The sequence below is a fragment of the Lutzomyia longipalpis genome, chromosome 3, assembly GCF_024334085.1.
Source record: "Lutzomyia longipalpis isolate SR_M1_2022 chromosome 3, ASM2433408v1".
Lineage (NCBI taxonomy): Eukaryota > Metazoa > Arthropoda > Insecta > Diptera > Psychodidae > Lutzomyia > Lutzomyia longipalpis.
In genome coordinates this window covers 30,939,123-30,952,103 of record NC_074709.1, presented here as the reverse complement: position 1 = coordinate 30,952,103, position 12,981 = coordinate 30,939,123, and the positions used below count along the sequence as shown (strand labels likewise).

Genomic DNA, 12,981 nt, shown 5'->3' with positions numbered 1-12,981 from the left:
CCCGTTTAATTTACTCTCTTTTTGCATTTAATTTACTGTATTGAAAAATTCATGAAATATTGAAACTTAAATTTAAAATCAACGGACCGTTGGTTTGAATCGCGGCAACGCCGCAACATCCGCAACGTCTCACAATCACCGTGGAGTGTTTTTGGAGAGCACTTAATGCTACTTCCGTATGCTGATTGTGTGGAAAAAATTACGCCAAAATTGTCTGAATAAATTGAATTATTTCCGTGGGGGTCCACTTTGCCCTGCATCTTCGGGTGCAGCGACGAGACGTTGTGTTTGTAGGTCGACCTATGTTTACGCTGACGGGCCACCAAATCACGTAGGGTGCCAGAGGGGCGTCTCACAGCGTCGCGCATTAGCAGAAATATTCGTCTATGGGGCGCTACAATTATTACACACACACAGGGGGGCAAATTATTCTTTTACACGGTAATAGAGAGCACAGGAGACGCCATATTGTGTGAACAAGTCACTCACCTTTCTTCAGCACTGACTTTACACTGATGTACCAGTTACCTGTGCCCCCGGGCAGGTGTGAGTAAATTTCAATACAATGCGCCACACAAAAGTGTTCAAGAAATTTTTAAAAGATTAATAATATTATGCATAAGAATAATGAGATTGATAATTTTAAAAATTAACGATTGCTAAAGGAATCGAGTTTTTTTTCGGAGGCAATCAATGGAAAATAGAGCATCTTGGTGCTTCTCAGCGACGTTTCTGGTTTGTTATGTTGTGCCTGAATATGATTTATGATAAACAAAAATATCGCTGAAACTACCAAGAAAGCTCGTTAAAGAAAATAAAAAAAATAATAAAGGAAAATATTTTTTGGATTTTTTTATTAAAAAAAATCAGCAGATGCATATGTTTATAATAAAAATTCAAAAATTATAAAAATACAAAACGCTAAACTTATAACCGCTTAGAGTTAATATTAAGGTGTCCTTACAAGACTTTCAATCCAAATCATGAGGTTTATCAATCAAAAATACAAAAGAAAAAGAAAGATTTTTGTTTTTGGGTATTCTATCTACCTTTTAAATTAAATGAAAACATCATTAGGTTTTATTTTTGTTTTGGGGGTTTTTCTCTAAACAAATATTTTAATCTTTTATTATCTTAATATTTCTAAAGATCTAATACGTATACAATTCTTGGCGTATAAAAATCTCCTTTTTTTCTACGCATCACTGAAATTGTAAGAAAATATGGCGTAAAGCTGAAAATATATTTCTTTCTCTTTCTTCAAGTATAAATTTATGTGTGTATGATAGAGATAAGTAATTTGTGCGCCCCGTTGGCTTATTGCGCCTCCCCGTGGCGCACCCGAGAACCCAGCGAAAGTTAGTGGAGCACGTTTCGAGGGTGGTGACAAGTATCCGTGAAAATTGTGATATAGGTGTGTACTCGAATCCCCGAGGTAGGCCCAAGTGAGCCCCAGTGTCCCACGTGAGTGCGTGCGTGCGTGCGTGCAAGAGGAGTGCCCACGCTACAGGTGGAGGCAGAGGTGAGAAGGGTGGGATGTGGGGTGGCGCCCGTGTCGAAGGGGCACTCGGTCACCCTCGATGCTAGCGCCACTCCACCTGTTCGATGCCCAAAAATGCAAAAACCCGCAGATAGAGGGCCATAAATCGATACGCGATAGAATTTTTGTTGAAAATATATAGCATCCCTCTCAATCAGAACAGGCGTATTTATTTGCAAACAAATAAGGTGTAGGTGCTCTTGTGGTGTGTAGTAAACATTCCCCCATTTGATTTATGAAGTGGAAATTTGTGGAATCCACTGTGTCCCAGGGTGACCCCGAACATACTATTTTATAGTCCATGAAAAAATTTTTAAGTGCCATATAAAATTTAAAAAAAAAATCATAGATTTTCTAAAAGAAAAATCTAGTGAGAAAAAAAAACCCGTAGAAAATCTATTTAAGGCCCAAACTCTACTTTAATTGATCTACCCCACGTAAAATTATATATATTTGCGGGGAGAGAGAGAGAGAGAAAAAAAAATAATTTAAAGAAAAAAGTGTTGATATGTATACTACTGTGCACCTGTCTTAAAGAGAGATACACAGTTAACCATAATCACAAGTGAACTAATAATTATCATTTTCAATAGTTTACAATATGCTCCACCTTTTTGGTGTTAGAAAGTGCAAAGTTTAAAGGTGGTGATTGAGAGACTTGTTCATTGTGTAGGTTTGTGGAAACTATTTTTTGTTTTATTCTCAAGTCCTTGGTGTATGTAGATCCCATTAAACAGTGCTGCTGAGTCCAGTTGCAATTTTTTTTTTAATTTTCAGGAAATAATGATAAAAGATTTTTGAAAACAAAAATATATATTTTGTTGGGTTTGAAAACTGAAACGATAAAAAATCTTTTTCAACAAATTAGACATTCGAACGTTCTTGGCCATTTGCACACAAGAGCCATGTCAGCCAATAGTCAGACACAGCAACCGGCTGCGCCGCCACCAAAAACAACTACACAAACTAAGACGTCAACTACAGATCGAGTGATCGACAGTTAGTATATTTATTTTTTGTTTAACGATCGTAGCCATTGGCTTGCTTTGTCAATTTTTAAAATATGAATTCCCGTTAGCCGTGCTCTTCCCGCCGAGCCACAAGTTAACAATTGCCGAGGTGTTTGATTCACGCACCGGAAAACCACTTCCGGATGTTCTCAAGCAGCATTTTATCCTTGAGGGGCGGATCGAAGAATCAGCAGCTTTGCGGATTATCCAAGAAGGCGCTGATCTACTCAAGGCAGAGAAGACTATGATCGACATCGAGGCACCGGTCACAGGTATGATCTCATTGCTTTATTTTTTTTTAACAGAAAAGAAGTTTCTAAACCAATGTTGGGGATATTTTTTTTTGTTTTGTAGTTTGCGGCGATATCCATGGTCAATTTTATGATCTTATGAAGCTATTCGAAGTGGGTGGTCCACCATCAACAACCAAGTATCTCTTCCTCGGTGACTATGTTGATCGTGGCTATTTCAGCATAGAGTGCGTCCTGTATTTGTGGGCGCTAAAGCGGTGCTTCTGCAATTCCCTCTTTTTGTTGCGTGGTAACCACGAGTGCCGTCATCTAACTGAGTACTTTACCTTCAAACAAGAGTGTAAGTTTAAGTCCTACAACGACAATTTGCCTTTGTTTAAGCTTAACAACAATTTTTTTGTTTCTTTTTGGGGGTATTTAGGCAAAATTAAATACTCGGAGCGAGTTTATGATGCCTGCATGGAAGCATTCGACTGCCTGCCGCTGGCGGCTCTCATGAATCAGCAATTCCTCTGTGTCCATGGTGGTCTTTCGCCCGAAATACACGACCTTGATGATATCCGAAAGCTCGATAGGTTCAAGGAACCACCAGCTTTTGGGCCAATGTGTGACCTCCTATGGTCAGATCCACTTGAGGATTTTGGCAATGAGAAAAGTTGCGAATTCTATTCACACAACTCCGTCCGGGGTTGCTCTTACTTCTACAGCTATGCCGCATGTTGCGACTTTCTGCAGAACAACAACCTCCTATCCATCATACGGGCTCACGAAGCTCAAGATGCTGGGTAAGATTAAAATTTGTTTTTATTTTTCCACCATGGAAATTACTTTTTTATATTTATTTTTTTTATTTCTCTTGAAATAGATACCGGATGTATAGAAAGAGCCAAACGACTGGCTTTCCATCACTCATTACTATCTTCTCGGCCCCCAACTACCTGGATGTGTACAACAACAAGGCGGCTGTACTCAAATATGAGAACAACGTCATGAACATCAGACAGTTCAATTGCTCACCCCATCCTTACTGGCTTCCCAACTTTATGGATGTGTTCACTTGGTCTCTACCCTTTGTGGGTGAAAAGGTTAGTTATTTATTACTCTTTTAATTTATGTTATTATTTTTTTTTTTTTTATTTAAATCCTATTCAGGTAACTGAGATGCTAGTCAACGTTCTCAATATCTGTTCGGATGATGAACTAATGTCAGATGGTGATGATGCCCTCGAAGAAGGTATGCTCAACTACTACTTAATCCTTCATTGTAGGACCAGTTTCTCTGCCCCCCCCCTCCCAGCCCCCAGCCCCATCTTCAAAAACAAAAAAAAAGGAAATTTTATTGCACTCTATATTCAGTGCTAATCGGCTAATTACCTCAAATATATCTCTCCAAAATGTGCCCTCAACGATAAAAGAAAAGAAAAAAGAACTAAAGCTAAATATTCTCTCTTTTTGCCCCCCAACTATCCCGATATATTGCTATCTCGCCTTCGCGGTGCCTTTGATGGAAATAAAAACGTAGCCGATGGTAAGGTTCATTTATTACGCAAATCAATTTTTACCTTTTTATCATTACATTTTATCCTATACCTTATTATATATATTTATATCTATTGCAAATACTTTTATCGACATTTTTTTTAATGAACAATGAAACTTTTCATTATGAATTTATTTATAAAATTATTTTTATTTTTCACGTTTTGCCTTTACACCTATATTGTTCTTAAAAAGTTATTTTTCGGTCTTTTTCAAAATTTTCAATGCCAATTTTTGCCTTATATATTTTACCTATACATAAAAAAATATTAAAAAAAATGAAAGACATAAGGAGTTATTCTAAAACAAATATTTCGTTTTATATATTATTGAGAACTTCAGACAGACTAAATGGGGTTAAAGTTTTCAAGAAAGCAAATCTTGTTTTTTTTTGTTCTTAGTTCCACAATTACCCCTGCCCCCACCCCTGACCTTTTAGAGTGAAATATTAAAAAAAAACCATAATATAAAAAAATGCAAATTGAAAAAAAAAAGAATCTTGTTGATTTATACCTATTTTTTCTTATATTTTTTCTATCTCTTTTTCTATGTGTTCTCAAATGTGTTTCTCGGCGATTTGATCCGATAAATACCGCTCAAAAAAATCAATGAAATACAAAATAAAAAAAAATCCGATTATGAAAAAAAAAATTAGCTAAAAAGAAAATCATTCTCAAAAATAAAGCTGGTAAGTGGCTCGAAAATTTGCCGCAATTGAGCGATTTAACGTTGATTAAAACCCTGTTTGTTTATTGATTTTTTTATATATTAATTGTTTTTTGAATTTATTTATTCTTACATTTTTATACCTTTTACATAATATATATTACTTAATTGACGTTTGTTTTATTTTTTTCTTAATTTCTGAGATGTTGCTGCCCTTCAGCTGGTAAAGTTGAACGGCTATTGATATTATTACGTTTTCTATTCGAGCTGTTTGCTAGTAGTTTCATTTTTTTAATTATTAAAAAAGCATTAATTAATTTTTTATTAGGAATATTGCTCAAATAACCCCTTGAGCTGTTTGAGGCAATTTTATTTACGACAGAAAAACAAACAAACAAAAAAAAAAGAAGTAGCAAGAAAAAAGATAAAAACATTTTGAAAAAAAAATAATCTGGGAAAGATTTTATTTTAATTTTCCGTCTCATACATGTATAATTATATTTAAAATTAAATTAAATATAAAAGATTTAATTCTTGACAATTTTTCTCGCAGTTGATCGTTTTGACAGCTTGCATGGTTTTTCCCGCTGAAATAATTTTTTTTGTTTCAATATGAAACATTTTTTTGTTTACTTTATTTTTCTTTTATTTTATTGGCCACTGACACATTTTTATTTTATTTTTTTACTTCTTACTACAAAACATTTCTTTTTGTTGATATTATCGCTAAGTTGTGCCATCGATTTGTAAAACACACGAGATATTTTTTCACTGATTTAATACTCTCTAGTGGTGGAAGAAAGTCTCAAAGGGGGGATGGCACATAAGGTATACATACATAATTAAATGATTCAAACCAATAGCGCCATTATATCACGAAACCCGCGAGACTTTGTTTCACGAACCAGAGAATAAAACAAAGAAACACAGTTTGAAACACGACCAGGAGATACGATTACTCTCCCCATTCTCCTTTATATCCTTGTTCTCTACATAAAATCCCCCTCTTTTTTAACAAAAAAATTATGGGAAACAAAAATGTTGAAAAAGGACAAAAAAGAAGTCATAACCGTGTGGAATTTCTCATTTAAGAAATAACATAAATTATGTATCCGTCCAGATGAATACTCAAATGAAAAATATAAACGCAAATGAAAAGCTAAAAAAAATTATACCTACACTAATATATATTCTATTTACCTGTTATTATGACCTATATTTTTTGAAAGGCGTGTTTATAATATATACTTTATATTTAATAAACCCTTAACTTTGATGAATTTCCCACCAAAAAAAAGAAAATGTTTTAATTAAGTTAATTGAACGATTGAATTCCTTAAAATGTCACCCAACATCGGTACCCGTTGCTGAATGTGGCACCATTATTGATGATTGCGCGCATGTGATACGCATTTTAAACATCCCGGTCGCAACCTCTGATTGGCTCTCAACATGGCATAACTCACATGGCTAATGCCTTCTTATATTTTCATGGTAAGTAAATTATATTGGAGACGATCGTGAGGTTGATTACAGAATTTTCTTTGAGAGTGCGATATTTATATATATAACAATAAAAATAGAAAAAAATGAAAGTCTAAAAGGCACAGAAAACGTTTAGATGCAAAGCTCAATTAGAAATAAAAAAAGTGCTGAATTTTTTTATTTATAAAAAAATCCTTCTGGTACCTATATTTCTATTTAGGACTAAAACAATTTAATTCCTAAATACATATTTAAATGTCTTTTGTGTGGTGATAAGTAATCTAATATACCTTTCTAGTGGTTCGCTATTTAATGTAAACTAATAATTACTTTAACTTAGTCATTACTTGACCTGAGATCTTTTTGTGCAAAGCAGTTAATCACACTAACTATTGCTTCAAGCAAAGGCCTATTTTACTAATGAAAAATAATATCGATAATTTTCACCATAATTTATTGTTCTTATAAAAATACCAAAGAAGGATTTGTAAATCTTGTAAATTTCAAATCTAACTTGAAAAAACAAATGAAATTCTTCTAATAAGTAGGATTTATTTGGTTTGAGTTAAGACCTCTTTGCGGTGGCGTTGGTAGCAAAGCTGGGAGTCAGTCTGAAACGTTTTTTTCATAGCTTTCGGCGTTCTGTACAACTTTCTCCTAGTCTGATACATACAGCCTAGTCCTGAAAGAAATTGCAACACCGACCGACCGCAAAGATAGGAGTAAAGAAGTCCGAAAGCAAATAAAAGGAAGATATATCTTTTCTTTCGAAATGATTACCGTGCTTTGTTTGTTGATGCTACCGGAAGAAAGTCCTAACCTAAACGAATTAGGATTAAAACTAAAAAAATGCGTCTGTGCTATATAATATGTAGTATTTTTTTCGCTGTAAAAATTCGTAACTCTCTAATCTAATCTATTATATTATTTATTGTAGTTTATATAATAAAGTATATAAACCTAACTAATATTACATAAGTCCAACTCTCCCTTTTACCTAATCGATCTCCCCTAGCGGAGATGTCTGTTGTGTTATAATGCTTGTGAAATTCCCCCCTTTTGAACCCACCTTTTGAAATATATATAAATAAATCTTCCTTGTGTTTTAATACATGTGGACACGTCATGTTGACTTTAAAAAAATAAATAAAACACGGACATTTTATTTGCATGACTCCGATACCTCCTGGGACCAGAATTTTTGCTCTCCTGCGTTTCCCTGTATACCTGTATTCCTTTTGTTTAACCGTTTTAGCGGGAGAACCTATAAATCAGCTTTATGTCACTCACTCATGCACCTTCTTAGAAGCTTTTGCTTTTTATATTTATTCCTTATTTTTTGTTAGTGCGTCACTTTTTGGAGTGTTTCCTGTGAATGGCTTTGCTAAATTATTCTGTTTCTTTTTTTTTGTATGTAGTTTACCTTGCCTTATATCAATAAAATTAGAAGAAGAAGAAGAAAAGAAACAAATACTTTTTGAAAGTTGCGTCTTGTATTATATGGGAAGCACCTTTCAAGAGTACCGAAGAGAGAATAACGAAATTATGAGTTTATAAGTAATATATATATTTTTATTGTTATAAATGTGAATGAATGCGAAAGGAGGATGAATGATTAAAGTTTCTTGTTACAATGATTTTTTTTTAAATATAAATTTGCAAAATTACAAAAAAAAAACAATACAAACTTAAAACCATAAATGTGAGGTAATTTTTTACATTGTCTATTTGTTTAGGTAATGCAGCAAATCTTCGAAAGGAGGTCATTCGCAACAAAATTCGCGCCATTGGGAAGATGGCACGTGTTTTCTCTGTGCTGAGGTGAGAAATTTTTATCAATTTTATCATATTAATTGATTAAAATGTATAAATTATGTTTCTTTTTTTTTAGAGAGGAATCTGAATCCGTACTACAGCTCAAGGGTCTTACCCCTACAGGAGCTCTTCCCCTGGGTGCTCTTTCTGGTGGAAAGACATCCCTAAAGAATGGTTTGCTATTGCCTATATGATTATTTTTATTTGTATGTCCTTTAAGATAAAAAAAAATATAAAATTTTTTTTTATTTGTGGGAATACAGCTCTGCAGGGATTCTCACCTAATCACAAGATAACATCATTTGCCGAAGCAAAGGGCTTGGATGCCATTAATGAGCGTATGCCCCCACGGAAGGATGTACCACCAACACCGAGTCCAAGTGAGGAAGTCAAGCCACCGGTGATTGAAAGCAACAAGAATAGTCATGGAACATCGTGAACAGTCTATGTGGGTTTGCTCCTTCTCTCCACCTCGATTGCTTCCTTCGGCCATTCGCCCTTAAACAAAACAAAAAAAAAATCACATTTTCGCGCATTAAAACAAAATAAGAACACCGTCTTTCATCTGCGATCCCTTTTTGTGGTTTCCCATTTTTTTTTAAATGTGGGTTTGACCATCGTCTATTAATTGGTATTTTCTACTCTTGGGAAAGCAATAATTAGTTGTTATACATACACTCTTATCAAAAAAAAATAAATAAATAAAAAGAAAAATGGGAGGGATGCAACTATATAATGTACTTACATATGCATGTCTTTCGGGTTAAAGAAAAAAAAAAAAGTAAAAAGGTTTATAATTCAAACAAATACACAATGTCAGCTTACAGCCCATAAAACATTATGCTCTTTATCTCGAAATTCAATCTCCAATGCACCAATTATTTTATAGTTTTTCTTTTAATCGTTCAAATGGAAAATAAAAAAAAAAGAAATACACAGTCTGTTCTAAGAAAAAAGAATGTTTTTTGACCAGAAAAAATCAATATTTTTTTGAGTTTTTATCATTCAAATTATTACTTGAGGACATCAAAATGAGTAAAGTCCTTTTTTTGCGAGAGTTTTATTAATTTATGCAGTATGTAAGGTGTACTGCAAGGTATTGTAGTATAATGTATACAACGTGATGGGGGTTGTAGGTTGAGATCTATACTTATTAGGGGGCGGGGGGGAGGGGGTTAAACAACAGGGCTTATAGAAAAGAAGATGGAGTGCTCGTGATAATTTTAATGGGATGAACACAAAAAGACAATGACATCTTTTCATGATAATGTTGACCATAGAAATTAAGTCCGTCACACCTTATTTCAAACCACGACAACAGCATAAATGATGGGAAGGTCCTAAGAAAGGTTTAATTGTACCACATTCACACACAAGTAAAAAAATTAAATAAATAATTAAAATTACACTACCCTGTAAAAGTTTCCGAAAAAACTAAAAGTGGTTAAGTTTTAGGGTAAATTTCAAAGAGCTATACTTTTTGTTGGATATAGATTATAGTCCATTGAAATTTACCTTTAAAACTACACAATTTGTTGCTTGTCTGGAAACTTTTTGTGGGGTTTTGTTAATGGGAGGGGGGAGAGGAAGTAATGTGATGATGGAGATATCGGGATATATACATATGTATGTATATGTGGGGAGGGCGGGGTTTGGTATATATTTGAGGACACTTAGGCTATTACTTATCAACTGGTAGCTCATAAATAAAGAGAAAAATAAATAAAATGAAGGTAATGTGTATAATATTTAAGAAAAACACACCAATATTGTATTTGTTAAATGTGTCTCGAATTCGACGGCACTCTTGCAAATTGCAACAAAAAAGCGTCTTAACTGAGAAATCTCTTCTGAAAAAAAAAATATATATATATATATATTTGTTTTCCTATAATATATTTAAAAAAAAAGTAAGAAAGAAATGATAAGAAAAAAAATGAAACTATCTAGGAAGTTAATTTTCCTCTGGAAGATTAAATAATTTAAAAAAAAAACCCAAATTCTCATTTCTCAACATTAAATTTCACTGTAACACTCTCTGTATATAATAACATTTAGCATGAGATGGATGGGTGAGGAGGAGGGAGAGAACTTTCACGTGGGGCGGGGTTTGGGAGGGGAGGGATTAATGAAATAGTTTAATCCTAATAAAAAAAAACTTAAGATGGTGAGAAAAAAATTTAAGGATTTATCATTGCACTGGATCTGCAGGAGTTGCGATAAAACTACATACATTGATATAATATACAACATATATTTTCCTTAATCTTAAAAGCAAAAATGAAAGTAAAAAAAATTGAGGAAAATTACAAGTAAAAACTGATAAAATATATTTAAAAAAAATTATTATTAGATATACTATTATTAAAAACAAAAAGATTTAAAAATATATATTACCCAAATAAGAAAAAAAAGAACATTTGAAACTTCTCCGTTGTACAGATAAAAAAAATAAAATAAAAATATATACCTACCATTCTCTAGAGAGATATTGTGAAGAGAATACCTATTTAAAAACTAAAAAAAAGTAAAAAAAAAAAGAAAGTTAATGAAAATTCTATATAATTAATCTGCATTGCAAGGTGAGATACAATGATGATGAAATTTTTACTATTTATGCAAAAAGGACAAAAGCAACAAAAAATGTTAAATTAAAAAAAATCTTTAGGCGAGAAGTTTTTTGACAAAAAATGTGACGACAGTTTTTAATTAAAAAAACACACAAAAAAATTTACCGGCCCACCTTATTCCCTTTCGCTATGCACTCTTCTTTAATAAATATTGGTAGTAAAGTAAGGATATATTAAATGAGAAAAAAAAATTATATAATAATTACATTTACAGAGTGGTGGCACTTTTTTTTCTCTTTAAATGTTTACCTATCTCTATCTAAGAGAATATTTTATTCTTTAAATTTATTCGAAATATCTTTTTTTTATTAACATCGTCTTGTAGTACTAATATTTGATATAATTAATTACAAAAAAAATTTCAAAAGACCTGCAAGGATTGTATTTAACAATTAAATTGATTTAACTTCAACTATATGAAGCCGCGCAAGAAAGGCTACCACTCTGTGTATCGTACAATCGCAAAATGGTTTTTAGGTAGTCAATCTCTAAATTGTACATTTAATAAAAAATAAAAAAAATGAAAGTTTTAAAAATTTAGTAGAGATTAAAACAACCTTAATATTAATTAAAATTGATCATTTTTTTCTTTTTCAACTATATGCAATTAGATCAATGTGCTATAAGTAAGAATTTGCAATTATGCAAAAAAAATCCAATTTATTAAGTTTATGTTACGTTAAATGTTTATGTTTATGTTAAAACGTTTCAGGAAGAAAAATAAAATAAAAAAAGATAAAAATGATCAATTTTCAATTAAAACGTGTTGATTCTATTAAAAATCTTTTTTTTTTCCTTATAATTTAAAAGGTATTGTAAGATTGCCATTCTATAAAAGAAAAATAAAAGATTTGTAGTTCCAGAAAATAGACAGAATAATCTTTAATAATAATTATCTTATAACTGATGAATTGTAAGAAAAGAAAAGGAAAATATTTTTAATAGAATCGCCCTCTTTATTGAGGATTGTTTTGATCTCCTAAGAGGAAATCACTGACAAAAAAAAAGAATAAAATATATAAAATATTTAAGTGTGGATCTTCAAAATGTCAATGTCACTGAGAAAGGAGTTGCGGTTTTTTCTTTCCTTTTTTTTATATTAATAATAAATTTTATCTTCTAAAAAAAGGAATTTAAGAAAAATTAAAAGAATAAATGAAATGAATATTTGCGACGATATTGCGTGAAATACAAAAAGAAAAAAAAAAAAACAAAATGAGAGTTATCTTCTTAAAAAAAAATAACACAGATTCTAGGAGAAATGGTGAGAAATATGACAAAACTATAGTAAGAAAAAAAAATGAAGAAAAAAATCTAATAGTTCTTAATAGTTCTTTAAAAAAAAAAGCAAGATAAAAAATGAGAATATTTCATTAAAACTAATAAGAGAAAAAAATGGAAAATTATGTAAAACTTTCTTCTATCCCGGGATATTGAGACTATTCACATATCCACAAATCACTAAAAATGCATTCTTATTATATAAAAAAAAAACATAAAATAATACAAAAAAAAAACTTAACAGAAAAGTCAGATTCTATACAAAAAAATGTAATACTACAACACAACAAAAAAAATTATTACCTTCGATTGAATACTGAAATGAGAATTTATTTATGAGAAAAAAATAAATAATGTTTAAAGATAATTAAAAATAAATAAAATAGGGAATGGATAAAACATTGTAATTACATAACAGACAAAAGCCATATGGGATTTAAGTGTATTACCCAATTGCCTCTGGCTAGGATCCACTTAACGGTGGGGATGAGTCCTACACACAGGTATAAAAAAATGGCGGCAATGGGTAAGAGCTTAATGAAAAGAAAGAAAAACAACACAATTGCGAAAGGGAAAGACAGCAAAATTGTGAAGAAATGTGAGATGAAGAGTTTTATGGCAATTTTTTCTAGTCGCTTTACAATTTAATTATTTAATTATATTTATTATATGATTGACATATTGAATGATATGAAATATACGTTTTATTTACTTAAAATACTACCAAAAAATTATGATATGTTTGTTTTATTTTGTTACTCGGT

At 31.7% G+C, this 12,981-nt stretch overlaps 1 protein-coding gene across 4 annotated transcripts; it reads left to right on the top strand.

The window, feature by feature from the left end:
- Positions 1–1,292: 1,292 nt before the first annotated feature.
- LOC129793914 (serine/threonine-protein phosphatase 2B catalytic subunit 3-like) lies at positions 1,293–12,951 on the top strand. Of its 4 annotated transcripts, XM_055834418.1 has the most exons (11): positions 1,560–2,213; positions 2,409–2,539; positions 2,619–2,822; positions 2,905–3,141; positions 3,223–3,586; positions 3,667–3,886; positions 3,954–4,035; positions 4,324–4,329; positions 8,237–8,312; positions 8,383–8,480; positions 8,570–12,951. In XM_055834418.1, exons 2-11 carry the CDS (start codon positions 2,446–2,448, stop codon positions 8,743–8,745), a joined length of 1,557 nt encoding a protein of 518 aa, XP_055690393.1. In that variant the 5' UTR covers positions 1,560–2,213; positions 2,409–2,445; the 3' UTR covers positions 8,746–12,951. The 4 variants fall into 4 exon arrangements, with proteins under 4 accessions (XP_055690395.1, XP_055690393.1, XP_055690397.1 ...); XM_055834420.1 differs by lacking the exons at positions 1,560–2,213; positions 4,324–4,329 and adding an exon at positions 1,293–1,522; XM_055834422.1 differs by lacking the exon at positions 4,324–4,329 and having other exon boundaries at positions 1,561–2,209.
- The last annotated feature ends 30 nt before the right edge of the window (positions 12,952–12,981 follow it).

What these genes read in the sequence shown, in the direction of transcription:
- LOC129793914 (XM_055834418.1), top strand. Translation starts at nt 2,446, where the DNA reads ATGTCAGCCAATAGTCAGACACAGCAACCGGCTGCGCCGCCACCAAAA. An exon ending in TACAGATCGAGTGATCGACA is followed by an intron (nt 2,540 to 2,618) that starts GTTAGTATATTT and finishes AATTCCCGTTAG; the next exon opens with CCGTGCTCTTCCCGCCGAGC. An exon ending in CTTTACCTTCAAACAAGAGT is followed by an intron (nt 3,142 to 3,222) that starts GTAAGTTTAAGT and finishes GGGGGTATTTAG; the next exon opens with GCAAAATTAAATACTCGGAG.